Genomic DNA, 24,031 nt, shown 5'->3' on the forward strand with positions numbered 1-24,031 from the left:
ATTCCTATTCCTGTTTGCATGCAGAGAGAGCTCTGTCATCTCTTTGGATTCCAGAGAAACTTGCTCTGGCTCTTAGTTGTAATAAATATTGGTTTATCAGTGTAGTGTTCATTGTTTGATGGTGTTTTGTGATATTTTAGAAGGTAAGATGGCTAAGATACTTGAACTGTAAGTAGAGGTAGTGCCATACTCCTGAAAACACCCAGCATACAGAGCACCATTCCTGGCCACCCAACATCAGAAGCCCCTGGGTATTTTTGAGTTTTTAAAATTTAAAAGTACACACACACACACACACACACACACACACACCAGTGTATTTTCATAAAACATGATTTGTGCAACTACCACCAAGGTCAAGAAATAGAACAGCCCCCCTCACCCTTTCCAGTAACTGTTACCCTGACTTTTATTGCATGTAATTGCTTCCTGCTTTTCTTTATAGTTTTACTGCCTAAGCATTCATTCCTTAACACCATATTTGAGTTTTTTCCTGTTCTCTAGTTTTATGTAAATGCAATCCTTCAGTATGTATTCTTTAGCATCTGGCCTCTTTCACTAAACATGGTTTTGAGAGTCTGTATTGTTGAGTATAGCTGTGGTTCATTTGTTTCCATTGCTGTGTAGTACTCCATTGTGTATGAAGAAACCACAATTTGTTCTGCTATTGATGGACATTTGGGATGTTTCCAGATTGAGGTTATTGAGATAATACTGTTCTCTCCCTGCTTGCCTTTTCACTCTCTTAATGATGTCTTTTGAAGTTCTTAATTTTAATGTCTAATTTACCAGTTTGTTTTCTTTTTAAATTATTTTCTTTCAAAGTAATTTAAAATTACAGTAGGTGCTTTTTGTGTCTGATTTGAACAGTCCTTTCCTACTCTGAGGATATAGTTATTATTCTACTGTGGTTGTGGATTAGAAGCCTTTTGTTTTGCCTGTCACATTTGAAAGTACAGTTTACCTGGAACTGATTTTTGTTTAGTTATGAAGCATCAGTTTTTTTATTTCTCTTTTCCATATGAATATCTAGCATAAACCAGCTTGCACCATTATTGTCAAGGTCATCATTTTCTTTCTATTTTCCCATGACACCTTTGTTGTTAATATCTCTACTGTATATGGATGAGTCTGTTCCAGGTCACTGATCCATTCTTTTGTATTAGGTCATCTGACGTTGATTCTTTCTAATGTATTTTTCATTTCAGTTATTGTATTCTTCGGGTCTGTTGACTTTTTTTTTTTTTTTTTTGGTCTACTTAGTTCTTTATACTTTCTAACGCTTAGTTGAAATTCCAAGTTCCTATATTCCACTCTCTAGTATGGTAAGCATTCTTATGACCATTTCTTTGAATTTGTTATTAAGTAAATTATTTATCTACATTTCTTATAAGAATTAGACAAAATAGCTATTTCTCCACATCTTGAAAATAGTGGTCTTATGGAGAAGCAGCCTCTGTATAGGCTCTGAATGCCAGGTGGTTTTGGCAGGCCAGTAGGAACCGAGGGGGTGTCTAAGGTGTTGGGGCCACTGGCCTATGAGCAGGAGCAGCTCTGGGTGGGGAGGGCAGGTGTAATAATGCCCTGTTGGTCCTACTTGCTCTGTTTGTTTGACCTGAAATGGGCGTGGGAGGTGTCTGGGAATGTGCTGCAGGGACTTAGCAGGCAGGCTAGGGCACCTCGGTAGAGCCCCTACCCACCCTATGGAGGTGGAGGCCAGCTTAAATCACCTCTAACCCTGGAGTGTTTTCACATCTCCTGGGAGCATCCGCGGCTCCTCAGCTTTCTCTGTATAAAGTGTTCTCTGTAGAAGTGACCTCTGTCCAGGTGCTGTGCGCCTGATGGTTTTGGGAAGCCAGTGGGAGCAGAGCAGGTCCTTTATGGTGCCTGAGGCACTGGTCTTCGGACTGGGGTGGCTCCCAGCAGAGGCCAGGACCCTGTTGTTCTGCTTGCTTAGGAGCCAGAAGGCTCCAGGCATTGTAGCCTGGAACGCCCTGCATTTGATCTTGCACGTGGGCCAAAGCCCCCAAGTAGAGCTCCTGCCAGCCCTCAGTGGAGGGGACATAAACAATGGCCTTCCAGAGCCAGCGGCAGCTCCCATAGTTTACCTCCTTCTCTAGCCCATCTCTTCTCTTGTTTGTTGTTCAGAAGCTGTTCATCCAGCCGTTTGTCTCACAGGAGAAATTGCTCTCTCTAGTCATATATATTTGAGTTTGTTCATGGAAGGGGGTGAGTTCAGCATCTGCCTGTGCTGCAGCCATCTTGGGCCTCCTAATAGTCTTTTTAAATAATCAGCTTTGGGTTTTGTTGATTGTCTCTGTATTTTAATTTTATTACTTCCTGCACATTATTTTCTCCTTTCTATAATTCATGGGATTAATTTGTTCTTTTTCTAACAATTTGAGATGACTGCTGAATTAAAATTTTTTCAACCTTCTTTTCTAATGCGTTTATGTAAAGCTATAAATTTTTTTCTGAACAGGGCTTGCGCTGCAGTTCACATGTTTTTTCAAGCTTTCTACTTAATTTTTTTAAAATATATTTTATTGATTTTTTACAGAGAGGAAGGGAGAGAGATAGTTAGAAACATCGATGAGAGAGAAACATTGATCAGCTGCCTCCTGCACATCTCCTACTGGGGATGTGCCCGCAACCCAGGTACATGCCCTTGACCGGAATCGAACCTGGGACCTTTTAGTCCGCAGGCTGACGCTCTATCCACTGAGCCAAACCGGTTTCAGCCTTAATTTTTAAAATTGAGTTATAATTGACATAGAACATTTTGTAAGTTTAAGATGTACGGTGTGTCAGCATAAGAAATGTCCAAACTGGTAAGAATTTTAATGAGTTTATTTGAGCCAAACTTTTAAAATTTACTCTAAGCAACTTTCAAATATACAATGCAATATTATTAACTGTTGTCACTGGACTATTAAAAGTTTTGTACTTACCATTGTGTTACAGTTGCCTACAGTATTCAGTACAGTTACATGCTGTACAGGCTTATAGCCTTACAGCCTAGGTGTGTAGTAGGCTAGACCCGTGGTTGGCAAACTGCGGCTCGCGAGCCACATGCGGCTTTTTGGCCCCTTGAGTGTGGCTCTTCCTAAGCCTTAGGAGTACCCTAATTAAGTTAATAACAGTGTACCTATCTATATAGTTTAAGTTTAAAAAAATTGGCTCTCAAAAGAAATTTCAATCGTTGTACTGTTGATATTTGGCTCTGCTGACTAATGAGTTTGCCGACCACTGGGCTAGACCATCTAGGATTGTGTAAGTGCCCTTGTGATATTCCCACAGCACCCATCCCTGTCATTAAGCGGTGCATGACTATTTTTTAAATACTCCTCAGATAATTCAAATTTTCAGTGAGGTTGAGAGCCTCTGATTTAGATTTACATATTCTCTTTGTTATTCTTCGTGTCTCTTGTATCTCTCACCTTTCTGGGATAAGTTTTTTCTTCCAAAACACACTTTAGAATTTCTTTAAGGGTAGGTTGTTTGATGACATTCTTTTACCAAATATCTTTCTCACTACCTTCCTTGCAAGGTAGGTTCATTGGGAATAGAATTTCTTTCATCATTTGAAAGATCTCACTTTCCTGCTCATATTTAATGAAACCAGTATCCTACTGTTGAATATAACCCACAACTTGACTTAGCCGTCAGCATAGTTGTTGCTCCTTTAAAGGTAATGTGTTCTTTATCTCTGGCTACTTTTAAGTTTTTCTCTTTGAATCTGGTTTTTAGCAATTTTGCTGTCTAGCTAAGTGTGGATTTTTAAAAAAATGTACAGTTGATCGTGGGTGTGAGGGGCTTTGACCCCAGTGGAGTCAAAAATCCTTGTATAACTTTTGACTCCCCCTAAACTTAACTACCCTTGGTGTCTACAGGGGGTTGGTTCCAGGACCCCTGTGTATACCGAAATTTGTTGGTGCTCAAGTCCCCCATATAAACTGGTGTAGATCAGCGATTTTCAGCCTCCTCCTTCTCACAGCACATGTAAAGTAATTACTAAAATTCTGTGGCTTACCAAAAAACCTACTTTTTGCTGATATGACAAAAAATAGGTATAATTTTGATTCATTCACACCAGATGGCTATTGTTGGCTGTTGTCATTTTTTGACAGTCTAATGGAAGAGTCAAGTATTGCATGTTTTTAAATTTCTAGCAGCACATCGGTGTGCCAAGGCACACAGGTCGAGAATTGCTGGTGTAGATCAATACACACACTTCGCCGTCCAACTTGCAGTAAGCATCTATTACTCATGGCGATTTCAAGTGAACTAAAAGCCACATTTGATAACAGAATTTTCTTTGATTGGCTGCTTGGACTCTGCCCTGCCCCACCCCCTTTTGAAGAAGCTTTCTGCTTAATGCTATACGAATGTTTTTCTTTATAGAAATTCCCCCTCCCCCCAGCAACTTTTAAGAAAAATTACTATTTGAGGCTTGATTAGCTTCCACAGGATCTACATTAATAAAATATCCAGCTGGGCTGTCATTTGAAAGAGTAATCTTGTGAATTGATGCAAGTCATTGAGGCTGAATGTTGTCTGGTGGTGCTTTTAAACAATGGAAATAGTAAGCAGGACAGATTAAAATGTTTTAAATATTGATGGAAAAAGATTAAATGCAAAGCACAGACTCAAACCTGATACGCTCCCAGTCACGTTGAGCCATTACAGGTGGTTTTGTGTGTTTATGTGTAGTGAGTGAAGACGCTGAACTTGTCACAGAATGGTGGTAAGTGCACATTGCAGATCTAGTACCAATCGCTATGGGTGAATGGGTCCTCATTGAACTATCCCCGTGGTGGTCTGATAGCTATACGAGCTGTATCGATGTCTGTCTCCGGAAAGCCAGGAGAAGATAAAGTAGAACATAAACTCCAAGTCTAGTTTGAGGTCAGGAAGGTTGCTTCAGTAAACATTATCAAGAAGAACACCCTTTTGGCATTCTTTTTACTTGGTAATTTATGAAGATAAAAAGATAAATTTCTTTTGGAAATTTGTCAGTCCTACATCAGTTTTTGGAACATTTTGGAGTTTTATGGCAAAAATGTTTGGAAGAAAGTAAAGAGGCAAAGTGACCAGAAGGGTAAAAAATGTCTTATACAAATATAGATAAGATTACATCATTTTATGCGAGCATATGTTGGCCAAGTAAAATTTCATCATGTTAAGTATTACTGAGACAAAGATACAGCGGCTTCGGTGATGTTAGATTTACATACATTTGGAAATGTTTGAAATCAATTTTTTTTTACAGGGCCAGAGAAGTCACTTTAATATGAACACGTGTTTTCATCCTGGCATTAAGTTTTACAAATGAATTGCAAAATTTTTTCCATTGAGCTTGTTAATAACTGTTTCTAAGAGATGAGCAGGGCAAAGGAAAATCATTTTAGTACAAGTCAACATGGATCGTCCAAATGTGGCTTGGGTACCGAGTTACCAGATAGTGTTACAGACCTAAATAGCTGCTTGACTTGCCTGTTTCTGAAGGGCTCAAGGTGAACTATTTATTTCTGATGACTTCGTAAGACTATTTAGAAGAAAAACAAGGAGGGATTTTTGTAGACTGTGTGCTAACACGTGCTGTTGGAAATTACTGAGGAGACTTTTTTTTGGTAAAGGCACTATATATGGTGGCAAAATAATTTTCTTCTTACAATGTTTGGATTGAATGTCATTTAGAGGCTGATCTAAGGACATGAACAATTGTAGTAGTGTATGTGTAGTAGTATCTATGTGTACATATATAAAAATATATATGTATTGTTGTGGATTGTAGTTATATATTAAAGAATAAAGACGAGCCCTGGCTGGTTTGGTTCAGTGGTTAGAGCGTTGGCCGTGAACTAAAGGGTCTCAGGTTCAATTCCAGTCAAGGGCATGGACTGTGGTTGCAGGCTTGATCCCTGGCCCTGGTTGGGGCGAATGCAGGAGGCAACCAGTCGATGTGTCTCTCTCACATCAATATTTCTGTCTCTTCCCTTCCCTTCCACTCTCTCTAAAAATCCTCGGGTGGGCATTAACAACAACAAAAAGAATAAAGACCATGTGGGAGTTCTTAACTATAAAATACATAAAATGAATTTAATAAGGTGGTTGTCTTTTTTTTTTATCCAAAGTATAATGGTTTAGAATTTGCCAATGGTTGCCATGCTCTCACCTACTTTTTATTGATTTGCTTTTATGGAGTATCTGAATTCAAATAAAAGTGGCATGTTATTATACAGAGTAATTGTAAATGGCTGTAAATCATCAAAGGAAGAAAGTTTTAGCACGAGGAATAGGATAGTTTTGATTACTCCAGGGGGAGAAAAAGATTAGACGGATTTGAAGAAAATCCGTGTTCAGGGAAGGCTACAAGCACGGCTACAGAGACATCACTGAGTTGTCCAGGAAAACTAGTTGAAATTGGGAGGATTAAGTCACTGAACATGCATCTTCGGAGAAATGCCTGGCTCCATCTTTGACATGACTGAGGCATTCAGGTGCTACAATGAATTGGCATTGAGAATCATCCAAGCTTGTAAACTTGAAGGAAATAACAAGGTTCTCAGAGCAACAAAGGACTACTCAGGCTTGCTCCAGAGAAGTTTGCAAGGAAAAGAAGTCCCCTTTCTGTACTTCACTAAATTTTTAAAAATATGTATTTTAATAGATTACAGAGAGGAAGGGAGAGGGTAAGAGAGATAGAAACATCAATGATGAGAGAGAATCGCTGATTTGCTGCCTCCTGCACGCCCCCCACTGGGGACTGAGCCTGCAACCTGGGCATGTGCCCTTGACCAGAATCGAACCCGGGACCCTTCAGTCCGAAGGCCGACACTTTATCCACTGAGCCAAACCAGTTAGGGCACTAGATTTTTTAAAAAATATATTTTTATTGATTTCAAAGAGGACAGGAGAGGGAGAGAGAGAAACATCAATGATGAGAGAGAGTCATTGATTGGCTGCCTTCTGCATGCCCCACACTGGGGATCAAGCCCGCAACCCAGGCATGTGCCCTGACTGGGAGTCAAACCATGACCTCCTGGTTCATAGGTCGAAGCTCCACCACTGAGCCACACCAGCCGGTCATACTTCACTAGATTTTGAGAAGCTTCAGCCACTCTCGCCCATAAAGCAAGCATTCCAAAAGGACTTCTATGATCTAGATATGTATGTTTAGATACATTTGTGTCTGTTCTTTTTTCTCTTTATTTTCATATTCAGGAATAGACTTCCAATTTGTAATATTATGCCTATAGAAAATAGAGGTATTAGTGTACCTTTCATTGTGGCTGCTTTTGACTGCCATTTAGGAAGCGATCAAACAGCAGTTGGGGATCTCTTATGGCAGTTTGAGACTCGTTCCCTTTTTATTAGGGCTGTTTTGTTTATATGCTGTCTCCCTACCGCACCAAGCCTCCGACAGTTGAGGTCTTTGAGGACTTGTGACCCATTCATCTTGTTATTACTGGAGCCTAATATATACTTTATCTGTTCTGGTTATTATTGTTGTCTTTAGGAGGCCTTTGGATTTTGTTCTGTGGGTGTCAGAAGCCTGGGAGCGGGGGTTTTGTTTGATTGTTTGTTTCAATCAGACGTGAACATATAAGTGAATCTAAAGAGTTGGGGGCGGAGGAGACTGTCACCCTGTGTGTGTGTCCCCTTCTCCCTGGCTCAGCAATTGGATAAAATAAGAACTTTGGCTCTTGGCACCTTACTCATTTACATAACCAATCTTTTTAAGAAGAAATGTCTCAAGGTCCTTTTTCTGTCTAATTCCTGTTCCTTACTTTACTTATAACCGCTTGTCTCTTGAGCTAGCCTGGCCTCTTCAGACAGCCTTTGTGGCTCTCACCCACTTAACTCTTGTCAACTTGAGGATTTCTCGGTCCTCAAGGAACCATGTGAGTACATTCCTGCGTCACCAGGAACACTTGCTAGTCTTCATGATGGAAGAAAGGAAAGTGCATTTATGTTATTTCATTATTATATTTTTGTGCGTTTTGTTAATCTTCACCCGAGGATATTTTTTCCAATTGATTTTTTCCCCCCCAGAGAGAGTGGAAGAGAGGGTGGGGAGGAGAGAGAGAATGGGAGGGAAGGAGGGAGAGAGGGAGGGAGAGAGAGAGAGAGAGAGAGAGAGCGAGCTGACACTCTAACCCCTTTGATGTGTGAGCTGACACTCTAACCACTGAGCACACTGGTCAGGGGGAAAGTGCATTTAAATGGCATGTACAGGTGAAAGAAAAAAAATCATTCAGGTCATGTCTTTCTTAGTACAGTGTTAACTGAACATTCAGCACTGCACGTCCAATAGAAATAAATGCAAGCCACATGTGCAATGTAAATTTTTCTAGTTGGCATTTTCTTTAAAAGCAAAAATACATGAAATTAGTTTTAACAATATATGTTATTTAACTCATGGCTGAAATTTTATCACTTCTACATGTATAATCATATTATAAAATCAACATGTAATATAATTAATGAGAAACCTGACGCTTTTCAATTTACATACTAAATCTTTGAAGTTCAGCATATATTTACCTTTATAGCCACATCTCAATTTGGATGCTAATCTTCTTGGGAAGTCCTTGATCCAGTAGACCCACCTTCTGTCTGCACTCAGCCTGTTTCCTCACCTCTCGTGTCTCCTGGGCTCAGAGTGGCCTTGTTTCTGCCCCTTTCACCACACTGAAGTGACGAGTGCTCCGTAACCTTGGGAAATGGTGGGCTGGCATTTCAGTTGGTACAGTTTTCTCTCCTGGTTTCTCCCTCAGCAGTGGACTTTCTGTACGCCTTCATGTTGATAGTTCTTTTTTAAAATATATTTTTATTGATTCTAGAGCAGCCGTGGGCAAACTACGGCCCGTGGGCCGGATCCAGCCCGTTTGAAATGAATAAAACTAAAAAAAAAAAAGACCGTACCCTTTTATGTAATGATGTTTACTTTGAATTTATATTAGTTCACACAAACACTCCATCCAGGCTTTTGTTCCAGCCCTCCGGTCCAGATTAAGAACCCATTGTGGCCCTCGAGTCAAAAAGTTTGCCCACCCCTGTTCTAGAGAAAGAGGATGGGAGAGGAATAGAGAGATAGAAACATTGATAAGAGAAACATCAATCAGCTGCCTCCTCCGTGCTCCCCTACTGGGGATTGAGCCCCAATCCCAGCATGTGCCCTAAATGGGAATCAAGCTGGTGACCTTTGGTTCATGGGTTGATGCTCAATCACTGACCCATACCATCTGGGCAAATGTTGATATTTCTTACGGTTCTGTTCTCCATTTCAGCTGCAGTCTCCCCAGATGACCCTACCTAATCTCGGGGTTTAACATTCTTTCAGCTTGTTACTGAATTGCAAATTCATAATTCCAGCCCATAATTGCAAATGCATAATTCCAGCTCTGGAGTTCCTGACCTATATTTTTGTCTGGGAAATATCTTCACTATTGCCACTTGGATAACCTTTGAATACTCAAAATACAAGGCACCCACATCGGAAACCTGACATCTGACCACCTCCCAGCCCATGGGTTGGAGGGCTGCATTCTCCTGTGAGCCTCGTGTTATGTGACTTTTCAGGCTGTGTACATGGATTCACTTGGCAAAAAAATCCAAACTTGCCATACTGCATAAGCTTCTTTTTTAAACTTTAATTTGGCATTCATTATCGATCTACTTGGGTGTAAATGATTACCCTCTATTCTCGTGCTGTTTCCAGATACTGTGTTTAGAAAACAGATGAGGGTCTCCCCTTGAGGACTGACTCACATTCTAATGGAGGGAGCTGGACAATGCAGGTAGTTTCAGATTGCTGGGGGAGGAGGGGAGGGGAGGGTGGGGACAGGGGGAGGGGGAGGGGGAGGCAGCCATGGCTTGGGGACTATCCTCAGGAAGGCCCCTCAGGACGCACATTTTGGTGAGAATGTGTCTGTCTCCTCAGGAAGAGCAGGGGAAGGGAGTTCTAGGTGGAGAAACTTGAGGTTGGAAAGACCCTGGCTGGTGTGTGGACACAAGGACGGGTGGTGGAGTGAGGCAGGGGTCATTGGTAAAGGCTGGGAATCCCTTGGAACCGAAGAGCGATGTGTGCTGAGATCATTCCGAAGGTGTGTGGGGAACAGATCATAGAGGGCAAGGGTGTGGCCACAGCTCCCCAGAGGCCGCCTGACAAGGGGAACAATAGTGCTGTTGTACTTTCCACTGTGGGTGTGGGTGTGTTTGCGCGCATTTACATCCTTCTTATTCGTTCTCTTTACTTGAGTGTAGCTTTTCTTCTCCTTTATGCATTTGTTTAGTAGGTAGGTGGCTTGATCCTAGGGAGGTTCTGAGCAGGTCTGCCTAGGGCTGGCCTGTAGTGTGTGGGTTCTTCACAGCATGAGCCCAGGTGATTTTGAGAGTAGTTATTAAAGCTGGGGACAGTGAAATAGGGAAGGGCTTAGCGTAAAAGGAGCCACAGGAGAGTCTAGGCGGGGTTGCTTTGGCTCACTGGGAAGTCAGAGAGAAGGGGGCCTTGGAGACAGGTTCAGGGGTTGAGCCTGGGATGAGCTGCTGTTACCCATTGCTCCCCTGGTTGCAAGTCTCCTGGAGTCCCTTTGAGTTTAGGAGATGCACGCCTCCCCCTCCCTCTCCCCCTGTCCCCACCATTCCCTCCCCTCCTCCCCCAGCAATCTGAAACTACCTGCATTGTCCAGCTCCCTCCATTAGAATGTGAGTCAGTCCTCAAGGGGAGACCCTCATCTGTTTTCTAAACACAGTATCTGGAAACAGCACGAGAATAGAGGGTAATCATTTACACCCAAGTAGATCGATAATGAATGCCAAATTAAAGTTTAAAAAAGAAGCTTATGCAGTATGGCAAGTTTGGATTTTTTTGCCAAGTGAAAAAGAAGAGGGGGAAGAAGAGGGGGAAGAAGAGGGGGGAGGGGAAAGTGCTGGCATGCTCCTGGGAGGGAGAGTGCTTGCTGGGGTCCTTTGTTTTGTTTTGAGGGTTTGTTTTTTTTAAAATATATTTTATTGATTTTTTACAGAGAGGAAGGGAGAGAGATAGTTAGAAACATCAATGAGAGAGAAACATCGATCAGCTGCCTCCTGCACATCTCCCACTGGGGATGTGCCCACAACCCAGGTACATGCCCTTGACCGGAATCGAACCTGGGACCTTTCAGTCCGCAGGCCGATGCTCTATCCACTGAGCCAAACCAGTTTCGGCATGTTTTGAGGGTTTTTAAAGGCTGGCAGTTTAGGGGAGAATTTCAGTAGAATAGTCATCAGCTTTTCCAGGTGGACCCTGGGGGTCATGAGCCATTGCAGCTGGTCCTGGTGTCACCCACCTGGTTTTGCTGCTTTTCAGGGCCTGGAGCTAAAGTACAACTGAGGCCTAGATGTTATCTCCAGGGAGGGGACCTTCTGGATCTGGCTGTAAATTGCTTGGCCAGTTTGTTCAGCTATCTTAGTTTCCCCATGCTACTTGCCAAGGGATTTTCCCAGCTTCTTACTCTCTATCCTGCCTCAGTGGCAGCATGCAATACACATACCGACCAGCAGCTCATACTAGCTTTATTACTTTATTTTTAAAATTGCTGATAATTACAATAATGCACATGGATGGGCATAGGTCCCAGACAGGAAGCATTATTGTCTGCAAGCAGATCTGGAGTGAGCTGATAATACAGCCTCTATTTACTTTCAGATTTAGATGCTGTGTAAATCATAGGAAAGATGCCTTTTGACTGTTTTGAACTAGGAGAGGGTGGGGCACTTTCATATTTTCGTTATTTTTACAATTGTTTTGTTGGATATTAGTAGTTAAAAGTGAGCTCTAGCCGGTTTGGCTCGGTGGATAGAGCATCGGCCTGTGGACTGAAGCGTCCTGGGTTTGATTCCGGTCAAGGGTACGTACCTAGGTTGCAGGCTCCATCCCAGGCCCTGGTCAGTGGCATGTGCAGGAGGCAGCCAATCCAACCAATCTATGTGTCTCTCTCACATCGATGTTTCTCTCTCTCTGTCTCTCCTCCTCCCTTCCACTCTCACTAAAAATTAATGGAAAAATATCCTTGGGTGAGGATTGACAAAAAATATAATAATAAAAGTAAAAAATAAAGAAGTTAAAAGTGAGTTGTGACAATCAAGATTGGTATCCGAATATTGCTTGCACCTAGTAAACATAGTGAAACAGTTAGCAGAATAGCATGTAGAAATTGCTACTTGTGTTTTAAAATAGAAATTTGCCTCTTTCTACCCTGTGAAAGTCATTTGGCAAATTGTCTTATTTTTACTTATAAACAAAGATAAGGATTATTCACTTAAGAATTTCTGCCCTTTCTTGCCTTTTTGGCATCACAGAACCTTAGAGAGTTAATAATAAGCCTTTGGTTTTCATGGGCTAGTAAAAACTAAGAAAAAATTTTTAGAAAGATAAGGTCAATTCTTAATATTACGGAATGTTATTTTAAAAAAGACCACCCATTTACCAATGCTGTCGTTTTATGAAAAACATTTTAAAGGTGGAAAGGAAGTAATGTTAGAATTCAGGACAGTCATTTCTCAAGAGAGAACAGTTAGCAATTCTGTTGTCCTCTAATCATGTGTGCACACAAATGCACCTTAGACCTTATTCTTCAGGAGGCCACTGAAAACCTGTTGCAGACCTTACTAGCCCCCTAGTGAATGTCAGGGAACCCCTGCTTTAACACAGCAATAAAAACCATTCTACACATTAAAACATGAATGTTTTCAGCTGCATGGATTTGTTTTCTTTCCCTGGATGTATGAAAGGAAAAGGGATCCAGTAGAATCCATTTGAGATCTCTGACACTGGCCTTTCTTGTTTGTGGTTGTAACTTTTTTTTTTTTAGTTGATTTTAGAGGGAAGGAGGAAGAAAGGGAGAGAGAGAAACATCGATGTGAGAGAGACACATAGATCGGTTGCCTTTGTGTATGTGCCCTGACCAGGAATCCAACCCACAGCCTTTTGGTGTATGGGATGACTCTCCACCCAACTGAGGCACCTGGCCAGGGCTGTGGTTGTAACATCTCGAAGTCAGATAGAGCTCTGCAGCCAGAGCAGACATGTTGGATAGTTTCCTGACTTAACCTTGGTAAATTCACTAGGTTGAGTGTTTATTTTAGTGAAATGGGTCTGTCTGAATACTTCTTTAAAAGGTGTAAGTTATTACATTTCAAGTACATGAAATTTTGAAATATGCTAAATAATTACCTAATTTTTAATGGCTGTGAGAATGCATTTAATAAACACAGTATCACAGAGCTTCAGATCAGCCAGAAGTATGTTTATAATTTCTGATAATATTGCCAGGTTTGTGCTTGGAATTCCACAGAAAACCTCCCATCAGTTGTATTTCTATCGTCTGTGACTCAATAGTAATGATTTAGAATGAACGTATTTAATTATTAATATTTAATCAGCAATACTTCTGGGTGTTTTTTAACTTGAATCATTTTACCCTTTGAAGGTTTAGAAAGCATTTTCCAATATAAATTCCCCCGGGCTTGCACACACTTTATTTAGTACATTCTTAGTAAATAATTGTTTAAGTAATACTGGCCCTGAGTTCAAAGGTTAAGCCCAAGTTCACACCATTAACATCATCTTATATTAATGCTCAAGCCTCCTGGCTTTTTGACCTCTGCGTTCAAAGAATGACAGATTGCTGCCTAGCTTAGGAATCATGCAGAATCTCATTCAAGGAAACCTCTTTGTTTCCCAGCCATGTTTCTTAGATATCAGGAGTTTTTGGAAAGTGGAGTTCTGTCCGTTCTAATGTGAACCAAAGTCCAAAGTTAATATTGTAGGTGTCATTTATTGTAATATCTAAAATTTGAGTAATGCCGTAGTTAGACTGCCCTCAAGTGATAGCTAAGATCAAGAGAGTGAGGAAATAACTTCCATGTAGAAGGAATATCTCTTAAGAAGACTCATTTAGAGAAATAATTTGCATAGTGCTTTTTTTAAAAAATCACAACAGCGACTTTAATAGTAACTGCAGATGCCACTTCTCAGCCAATGGAAAGCTAGACCAGATCCAGGAAGCCAGCAAGCCAGCAGCTCCTGGTGATTTTCCCTTAAATAAATAGGGCAGCATTAAAATGTTTATGTAAACATTTGGCAACTGAATTCCCACAGAATGAAGTGTAGAGAATTATTGCAGCCTGCTCTAGGCATGTTCAGTTTAATCTGTAAAAAGCAATGTGCAGTCCTTTAACCCCATTTCATGCTCCTCCTGGCTTTGCGGATGACTGGCCACTGAAGGATCTCACGTGTTCTTTCGTCCCTGGGTGCCCGTGGTTTAAGCCCCCGTTCTGTGTAATGGTAGCCACAGAGAATTAAATCCTTAGGAACCAGCCCTGCGGTAAGCAGGCTCACATTTGAGTGCGTGCTCTGAGGTCGGCATCGTGCTTAGTGCATTATCTCCATTTAATCCCCACAAACAGCCTGGGAGCAGTGTGTATGTTAGCAGCCCTGTTGTACAGATAAAGCAGCGCATCGCACACTTCTTCTGAGATCAGCAGTGGGTGAACAGACGCCTGATGGTTGGACAGGGCACGTCGTCCTGCCTGCGGGAATCAGTTTCTCACGATTCCTGTTTTATTATGGGACATTGGAAAGAAACAGGAGCCAGTAAAAAACTTGAGAATTTTAGGTCCATAAACACTGTTCTGCATCTTTTTTTTTTTAAATATAAAAGTACTGCCTGTGTTTTTCAATAACTTCTTTTATAAAAGACTTCCTGCTCATCTCAGAGACACAGGCGTAAAGACAGACCTTGCGTAAATCTTGGTGCTTGGACCCGACCAGTGTAATCCAGATGGACAAATTACAGGGACCCTGTAAAAAGCCTCGGAGACCGTGTAAGCCACTTTTAGTCTTGGCAGTGATACCTCACGTATGCTTTCATATTAGAGCTCTAATAAAAGCAGGGATTATTTGTATAAAGTAGTGCCTATGAAAATCACACATAATAGCTGGTATATGTCAGTGGAAGGATATCAGCCTTTTATATTTGGAATTTTTCTCTCCTAACCCTAATTCACCAGCTTCTCATTAGAAGTTCAAATGTAAAAAGAGGTCAATGATTTTCAACCGGTGTGATGAAAACTCATTTTTAAGAGTAGGTTTTGCTTCGTTTGCTGGAAAATGCTTGACAAGAATCCTGCTGTTTTATTCAGTAGCGGGTTAAAGTGTTTGAAGCTTGGATCTTTGTTTTTTTCATTGAAAGCTTCACTTTTGTACAGTTGATGAAGATACTTTAAAGGCTCCAAACTATAGGCACCTCTTTGACAGTAACAAGAGTGGACTTTCTTATGTCTTAGGCTCTAAGCAGAACTGCAGTTGTCCTCCCATTGGAGAGAAATCAGACTTAATGTTTGTACACATGGGATTTTACCACGTTAGAATGTGTGCTCATGTGTTCAGAATAAAACAGTATGTTTTGTAGGTATTGGGCCTGCTCTGATTATACTTACTATTTGCCTTTCTCTTTTGACAGATTGAATCCATGTAATCATGATTGAAATTCAGGCAGGCAATGAACAGGATTAAGAAACCAAAACCAGTGAATTTTGAACTAATTTTAGAGTTTTTTTAAAAAAGTTGCAAAAATACTATAGAGGGTCCCCTATACCCTTAGCCCACCTCCCTTAATATTAACATCTGATATAACCACGGTGCAGCTATCAAAACTGGGGGATTGACATTGGTTCAGTGCTATTAACAGATTTACAGCCCTGAGTCCAGTAATTTCTCCGCTTCTCCCATTAATGTCCTGTCCCTATTTCAGGCCCCCCCTTTGCATTTACTTGTCATTTCTCCTTCGTCTTTTCCAGTCTCTAAGTCCCTCTGTCTTGCCCAAGTCTTTCCTGTTGGTATTCTTAAATGTCTTTTTGCTGGTAAGGTTCATGTTGGTGCCTCCACTGTGAAGTAATTTGTTTCCCTTTTTGTAGTCGGTGAATATCTTAGGGAACTATCTTGACACTATGGATTTTAAGTCATGTTGACTACAAATCACTAGTATCCAGATAGTAAATAGATGTTCCAAAGGCGCTTACCATTGCTCAGATTTATAAGAACTAGAACTGAGTTAACTTGACTTTGCAGGGTGAAGCTTGGACACCTGAGAGGCTGGCATACAGCACCTTCCTGTCCAAGGAGACATGATTCACTCAGTCATAGGAGGAAGCAGCGCCCTCCCCGCAGGCACCCTCACAAACCCTAGAGCCAGGTTAGATGCAGCAGTAGCTTCCGTGAGGGAGGAGGTAATGGGCTTGCTTATTTGCTTGGATTGGGAGCCTGCCCTGGTCCCGAGTGGCCCTGTGAAAGGAGGCGGGGCTTAGCTGGGGGTGTGGGGTGCAACTCTCCAGTGATGATTAAAGGGCTGGGGATAAGTTAGGTTCAGACTTAGATTTATTTATTGCCTTCAGCCATTTCAGGTTTTCAACCAAGTTTCTAGAAGCACTTTTTACCAAGTTGAATTTCTGTCCCTAAATAGCTAAACTCTCTTTTCCTGATCCAAATTAATACAATGGAATTTCTTATTAAGAATGAATTATTAAGCAAAATGGAAGCACTGGGCTAGGACAGCAATTGATGTAATTTGTTTTCAAAGCCTTCAAAGTGCTGCAGCGCGCATAGATCACAGGCACTGGCTTAAGTGCCAAAGCACGGGCATTAATTTCCTTTCGGAGTGGATTCCAGGTTCACAGGATGTCAGAACTGCTGACTTGGCAGTGACGTCCCATTTGTAACATGTTAGATCAGGAAACAGATTGATTTATACGTTGATGTAATGGATCAAGGCACAGTGTGCGCTTAAGAAAATGGAGAGCCCATTAAATAAAAGCATTTTCAGAGGGAAGAAGTACAAACATAGAAAAGACCCGATTATTCTCTAGATAAGGTGGGGTACGTTTGATTAGTGGATTCCTAGACACAGTCCACAGAGGCTTTTTGTATTTCAGATGATACCTTCTTGAGAGTCTCTTATGACCACAAGGATTAATCTTTCTGAACTCAGAAGTGAATCACTGCAGCAGATGAGCTGTCTGGAATGGTGCCAGTTACTCTCCCTTTTCTTGGTGGTAACTGATGTGAGGGTGTCGCTGCTTAGCTGCCTCTTCCTGTTGCTTTAACCTCTGGTATTTTAGATTCTCTTTAGGGAAGGGAATGCTGACCATCTCAGCACAGAGATCAAATGCACTTACACTGCTGTGTTGACCTCAGCGGTTGACCCACACACTGAACATTTATGCAGCTGGAACCCTTGCGGTCTTTTATCTAACAGCTATAATGAGTAACACGTGGAACATAATCTTCGGTGCTGATAAATAGAGGGCTGCCTGCACAGTTCCGACCACTCCGCAGCTGGGCCTTGGGTGACCTCACATAACTAACTGACCCTGTGTCTTACGTGTATTCATTTTTGGAATCTAAGAGGTAAATCTCCATCCCAGCCCACCCCCCACTCCCCACTTGAAAGATTGCACATCACACCCAGAATTCTATTTGTTTAATAGCTGTCTTTTAATGTTAAAAATATACAAGGCCAGCCCTGGCCAGTGTGGCTCAGTTGGTTGAGCGTTGTCTTATGCACCGAGAGGTCCCCAGTTCGATTCCCAGTCAGGGCACATGCTGGGGTTGCGGGCTGGATCCCCAGTGGGGGGCATGCAGGAGGCGGCTGATCGTAATCTCGGTTTCTAGCCATAATCCTTAGATATGGCTCCAAAGGAAGAAAGGCCACCACGAGAGGCATTTTGGTGCATGTTTTGAACTCATTGTGAGAATTCACACATTTGTCTTGTGCATCCTTTTACCATTTAATAAACACCATTAGTGTCCTTTTAAATGTTTTTTTTTTTCCCTTTGGGGGAGATAGGACTCAACACCAATCTGTAGCTTCACATGCAGTTACACTGAAGGCACAGGATCTTCCTTCTGCTTTAATAAGTGACTATCATCACAGGGTTATAGTCGATTCTAGTTCATAAAGTTGCAAATTGTTCTCCTGATTGGGTTTAATAGGTAGTTTTCAACCCAGGCAACGTTTTACTTCAAATGCCCTTTCTCCCAGCTGTCCAGCAGGTGTTTGTGCTTCCTTCTCTCATACTAGTGGAGAGCAGGCTAATTTTCATAAGTTTCACAGCAAAAGGTGTAGGATGGTAAATTTGTCCTGGAAAAGGATCGTAATGTATTTCATAATCTAAAGTAGGCTCCTAATGGGGAGGACCATTCGTGTCTGTGTTGTCCATCAGCACAGATAAGTAAGAACTGCTTGGAAAGCACACATTTTCCATGTACTCAAGTCAGGCCTACCTTTCTTTACAGAAAACCATTTTATGTTAATTGCTCTCTTTTTTTAAAAATATATTTTATTGATTTTTTTAGAGAGAGTAAAAAAGAGGGATAGAGAGTTAGAAACATCAATGAGAGAGAAACATTGATCAGCTGCCTCCTGCACACTCCCTACTGGGGATGTGCCCACAACCAAGGTACATGCCCTTGACCGGAATCGAACCCGGGACCCTTCAGTCCTCAGGCCGACGCTCTATCCACTGAGCCAAACCAGTCAGGGCTAATTGCTCTCTTTAAAAAGAACAATAGAATAGCCCTGGTCAGGTATCTCAGTTGTTAGAGTCCCAGTACACCAGAGTTGTGGGTTCAATTCCCAGTCAGGGCACATACAAGAATCAACCAGTGAATGCATAAATGAGTGGAACAACAAATCTCTCTCTCCCTTCCTTTCTCTCTCAAAAAAATATAGAACAATATAATCATGCAATTTAACCCTCCTACCCCCGCCTCCACAATCCAAGTTTTAACATTTTTTTAAAAGCTATTTAATTTTTATTTTGAAAGAACTTTCACTAGGAAAGACCACCGAACTCCGCTGTGGATCAGCCAGCAGTGTGGGCCTATTTCTAGATGTTGGGATGCCTGTGCTTTTTTCCTGCTGCCAGAGACTTTGCAGGAGCCTTACTGTCCTCAGGCCTAGATGTTGTTTCTCACCTGTAACTTAGGAGTTGTTAATGGCTGTGATCTTTTGCAAAGAAGAGAATGCTAGCCAGAAAAAGATTTTCTGCAGTAGTTGATTCTTTTTAACTAACACAAGGTAAAATTGTTCATGAAATCCCTTTTAGTGTTCAGTTTCACAAATGACACCATCACTTCTTAAGTAACATTAATCCGTCACCAAGTCTTGCTTGTTTTGCTCTCTGTGATCTCTTGACTCTGTCTCTCCATCACCCTCCTTTAGCCCAAGCTACCATCGCTCACATTTGGACTGTGCAGCTCCAGCTTCCTGAGCCATTGCCCTGCATATACTCTGGGTTCCTTTCACTCTGTTCTTCACCCTCAACCAGAGAAAGCATCAGAGCTGCATTTTGAAAATACTAACTTTGTGCTTAAAACCTCTCCACACTTCCGGTGATAAAGACCAAAGTCCTTTCTTGGTCTGCAGACTGTCCAGTCTGTCCCTGTATGCTCCCCTCCCACCTGTACCACTGTCCACTTCCTCTCTGCTTACGATGCTCAAAGCTCTGCTCCACTCAGTGCCATTCTCTTCAGGAAGCAGTCCTGATCATCTCATCCAAGTCCAAGGCCGGTTCCCTTTTCAAATACTTCTTCAGTGCTGTGTTCTTTTCCTCCTCAGGATGTCTGGGCATGGGATCACGCTTTTTGGGTGTATGGACTGCTGCTCTAGACCTCAAGCCCCGTGAGAGCAGGGGTCATAGCTTTCTGCTCACCCTTGTGTCCTAAGCATTTTGCTTGTTGGTTTGCATAATAGTAGCTGCTCAATAAAATTTGTGTAAGTGAATTGAATAAAATGACTGGAACTTAGACATGTTATGCTTTTGTGGTACGATTTATTAAGGAACAGAAAGTAGATTTGCTTGTAATAGAGGAGACCGCAGTTATGTTATAGGTTTCCAAGTCAGAAGTATTCGAGTGGGGGGAGTGGGGGATAAATTTACCATTGATCTTTCACTCTGATCATGTATATCCAGAGGTCATTTTTATTCTGGGTTAGTTCCTGGGAAGGGGGTTTGTTTATGACATAATAGTTACAGTGAAAAATTTTAAAAGATCGGTTCTACTGTCCCAGACAACTGAATATGACTGCCTTGGTGTGGCCTTCTTGCAGTAAACGTGTTTTTTGCCCCCCTTTCGTAGGCTCTTGCGGCCAATGCTGGAACAGGATTTGCTGTCGCCGAGCCTCAGATTGCAATGTTTTGTGGAAAATTAAATATGCACGTGAACATTCAGACTGGGGAGTGGGAACCTGACCCATCAGGCACCAAGAGCTGCTTTGGAACAAAAGAAGAAGTTCTTCAGTACTGTCAGGAGGTAAGAGTGTTGCCAGAAACTTAAAACCGCTTTGTTTCTGGGTCACATTTGAGCCTATTTGCATTAGAAATGGATATTCTATCATTCTTTTCTTTTGACCTAAGACTAAGTGGCTAAAGACTGGTACACTGGGCCTTTGTTTCTAAGCTGTGAGGTGACTGAGTCTTCTCGAAAAGGCTTTTGCCTTTGTGTGCTGTGAACCTCAGTTCTCTGAGGAAGGAATACTGTGGAAGGAATTCTGTACAGCCTGCTTCTCTCGGCTTCCACTTGTTATAGGAAGATACGAAGCAGACATGTCATGTGTGTGCTTGTGGTTTCCACTTGCTGTAAATGATCATCTCAAGTCTGAGTCAACTTGGTTTTGGGTTAAAACTTGACCTAGAAAAGGATATAAGAGGTTTGAATGAACTTCTTACTTACCAAGACTGGCATATAGGGCCAGGGTCCTAGCATTGTTCTATAATTTTACTAACAGACACTTCCATGGACTTGCCTCTTAAATGTTTTAGTTCATGAACTCAGCTACTTACACGTACCCTACAAGCATCCTTGATGTCTAGCAGATTTATTGGGCTTAAAGCTTGCTGCTGTTGTATTAAAGAGTCCTTTTTTTTTTTTAAGAGAACGCATTAGTAGTCAGAAATCTGCCTTTCCCAAGAAAACTAATCGTTATGGTATCTTTTTACTTGAAGAGTTTATCTGGAGCCAGGGGCAGCCGAGTGGAACTTTAGATTTACATAGGATAACAGTGACACTGAGTAAACAGACACTCAGCCTTCCTGGGAGCGAATGTGCATTTATTAGAGACCCGTCCGCTCACTGCGAGTGTGCCTTTTCCTGTGCAGATGTACCCAGAGCTACAGATCACCAATGTGATGGAGGCCAACCAGCCAGCCAGCGTGGACAACTGGTGCCGGCGGGACAAGAAGCAGTGCAAGAGCCACATTGTGATTCCATTCAAGTGTCTCGGTGAGTGCTCTGTAGACATTCCTGGGTGCTTCTCAGGAAGTGGGGTCCCTCGTTTTTCAATTTAAGTTTCTCTTGACTCACAGTGAACTATCCACATCTGTTAAGAACCTGCGGGCTACACGGATTTATTGTGGGACTTCCTCTTTTGACTATTTATTGCTGTGTCGATAATGGACTTGTCTTCGCTGGTCGCTAACTCGCCCTCTCCCATCATGGGCATCCTTGTCTTTTAGGGGAGCATCTTTTCCGTGGCACTGATGAGAGTGCTGCCCTCAGAGCGGCCCAGCTCCACCTCCAGGGAGAGTGTGAGGTGTTAGAGTCCTAGTAGTGCGGGGGACCGAGCAGCCCATGGATACAGCACTAATGTGACATCCGGGGTAGTTCTGTAGATGTACATACTTTTAGGCATGAATTTAACTTTTTCCCTTCCCTCCCTTCTTTAAAACCTTTCCTCAAACGGAATATATTGCTTTTCTCATTCTCACATGCAGCAAAATAACAGGAAGAGTCAGCATCTGAATAACAGTATTTAAAATATGGAGCAATTACTTTGTTTTAAATACCCAGTTTAAATTTTTTGAGATGAGATTTAAGGATGTTCTTCCATTCCATTTGGCTCCAAAAAATCTCTGGGTATGAGGTTTCATTCATTCTCTATAAAATTCTCAAACTAGTATTCTTGACTATTTGTAGATAGCACTTGGAATCACTTCTGCCTTTTGCATCTTTACCCCTAAAGACCTTGCAGCCTGGTCTTCGCCCTCCTGTGTGTTCTGTGTCCCTTGCTGGCTCCACTACCCACCCAGAGCTCTGAGCTTGAGATCTGGGAGCCCTTTGTACATCCGGTCAGTTTTCAGGCCAGTCTGATTCTCGCCTCTGGAGTATGGCTTATGTCCATGTGTTAAGTGCACCGAGGCGCTCCAGGACATTGTAGCAGACTCACAGCGGCATTGTTGTGGGATGTTTGAGTTTTCAGGGGAAACATCTGTCAGACATCCCGAGAACTACTAGCTGGGAGTAATCACAGTTTCAACACCTGACCATTTTATTCCTTTCTATGACTTCATCTTTGTGGTTCCTGTAATAAAAGGCCAGCATCACACAAAATCACTATAGAAGAAAGAAACGTGAGTGTGGTCAATGGATTCCAAGGTTGGAAGAGTTGTGTAGGGCCCAGCAGGCCCTAAGGGGTTAGGACACAAGTACTTACTCACTTGTTGGCCTAACTACTTGGCTTTGGGGCATTCTTTTGCCCTAGGGGTGCTGTGACTCAAAAATTTGGGAACCTCTGGCTTACATCCTTTTCCAGCTGACTCCCCTGCTCTAGTTCAGCTCTCCCTCATTTCCTTCCTAGTCTAGGCTGACCACAGCCTCCATGCCTGTCCCTCAGGTCTGTTGTCAGTGTGTTGCCTTCTGATCTAAAGTGAAGATTGAATTAAAGGGTGTTATGCGCACATAACACCCCTTAGTAGCCCTTCTCTACTTAAAAAATCATCTTTAATTAAGCTCGTTAGCATGGGTTAAAACTCCATAAAGTGGCCCTTGCTTAACTCTACTTTTCTACAGCACCCTCATGTCCCCTTTCTGTGCTGCAGACTCTTCACCAACATGGACATCTCATGGCTCCTGGCCACTTACCATCCACCCATAGTTTGGAATGATTTTCCTCTATTTCACTTTACTTGGGAAGTTCTCCCTTTAAGACTTATCTCAGGGGATGCTTCCTTTAACAGAGCCACTTTTATTTTCGATAGAAATATCTGAAGTTCTCCATGTTGTTGCCATTACACCTGTCACACTGTACAACCAATGGTTTCTGTGTATGCATCTTTCTCTAACCTTGTTGTAAACACCGACCCAGCTTTAATTATTTTGTCTCCTCAGCACCATTGATTTTTTAGAAAGAGTGGAAGGGATAGAGAGAGAGAGAAAGAGAGACATTGATGTGAGAAAGACCCATCTATTGGTTGCCTTCTGCACTTGCCCTGCAATCAAGGTATGTGCCCTTGACTGGAATCTGACCTGGGACCCTTCAGCCTGCAGGCTGACACTCTGTCCACTGAGCCAAACTTGTTAGGACTTCCTGCTGGTTCCTGTGTCTTTTTACATGTCCCTGTCATTCTTTGAAAGCTTCCTTTCTGGTACAAAAAGGGTGCTCTAGGCTCCTCCTATACTTTCTCTACCTCACCCCTGGATTCAGCCATTTCTGCAAGAAGCCCTGGTTTCATTTAGTGGGAAAAATATTTAGACACCAAGATCTGGGCATTCGGTGTGCTTACTGCTATCACTACAGTGTTATTGCTTCTGGGCCCACTCAGGAGACAGAGCTGAGAAATAGTGCATATACATTACATGCACACACAAATGCATTTTCTAGATCTATGTGCATGTGTTAAAAACAGTGAGCTCATATTGATAACCTACAATTTCATTATCTTCAGTATATTTTTAAATTTTCTCAATATCCCCTGTAAATAAGTCTCTCTACTTTTTAAGTGTAGGTTTGTTGAGATATAATGGTTTAATGGTGTAGTCACTGAGTTATGCAACCATATTCAATTCTTTTAACATACAAACTGTACTGAAAAATTAATGCAGTAAAAAGTGAGAGTCTTGTATATTTTATTCACCAGGAGTAACCACAGTGAGTCCTTTTATACATATTAAGGTAAATAAATACCACATATTGCCGTAAAGAGA

General features: G+C 41.9%; 1 protein-coding gene across 4 annotated transcripts in view; it reads left to right on the forward strand.

Moving 5' to 3' along the window:
- Window positions 1-24,031, forward strand: part of APLP2 (amyloid beta precursor like protein 2) — a 57,708-nt gene that overhangs the window by 7,789 nt on the left and 25,888 nt on the right. For all 4 annotated transcript variants that reach the window (XM_070399773.1, XM_070399774.1, XM_070399775.1 and 1 more), the window contains exons 2-3: window positions 20,189-20,362; window positions 21,208-21,331. In XM_070399773.1, coding sequence (XP_070255874.1) covers window positions 20,189-20,362; window positions 21,208-21,331 — 298 coding nt within the window. The remainder of the gene's footprint in view (window positions 1-20,188; window positions 20,363-21,207; window positions 21,332-24,031) is intronic.

Source organism: Myotis yumanensis, unplaced genomic scaffold, assembly GCF_028538775.1.
Source record: "Myotis yumanensis isolate MYYU_CA2020_CCGP unplaced genomic scaffold, mMyoYum1.0.hap1 SCAF_19, whole genome shotgun sequence".
NCBI lineage: Eukaryota > Metazoa > Chordata > Mammalia > Chiroptera > Vespertilionidae > Myotis > Myotis yumanensis.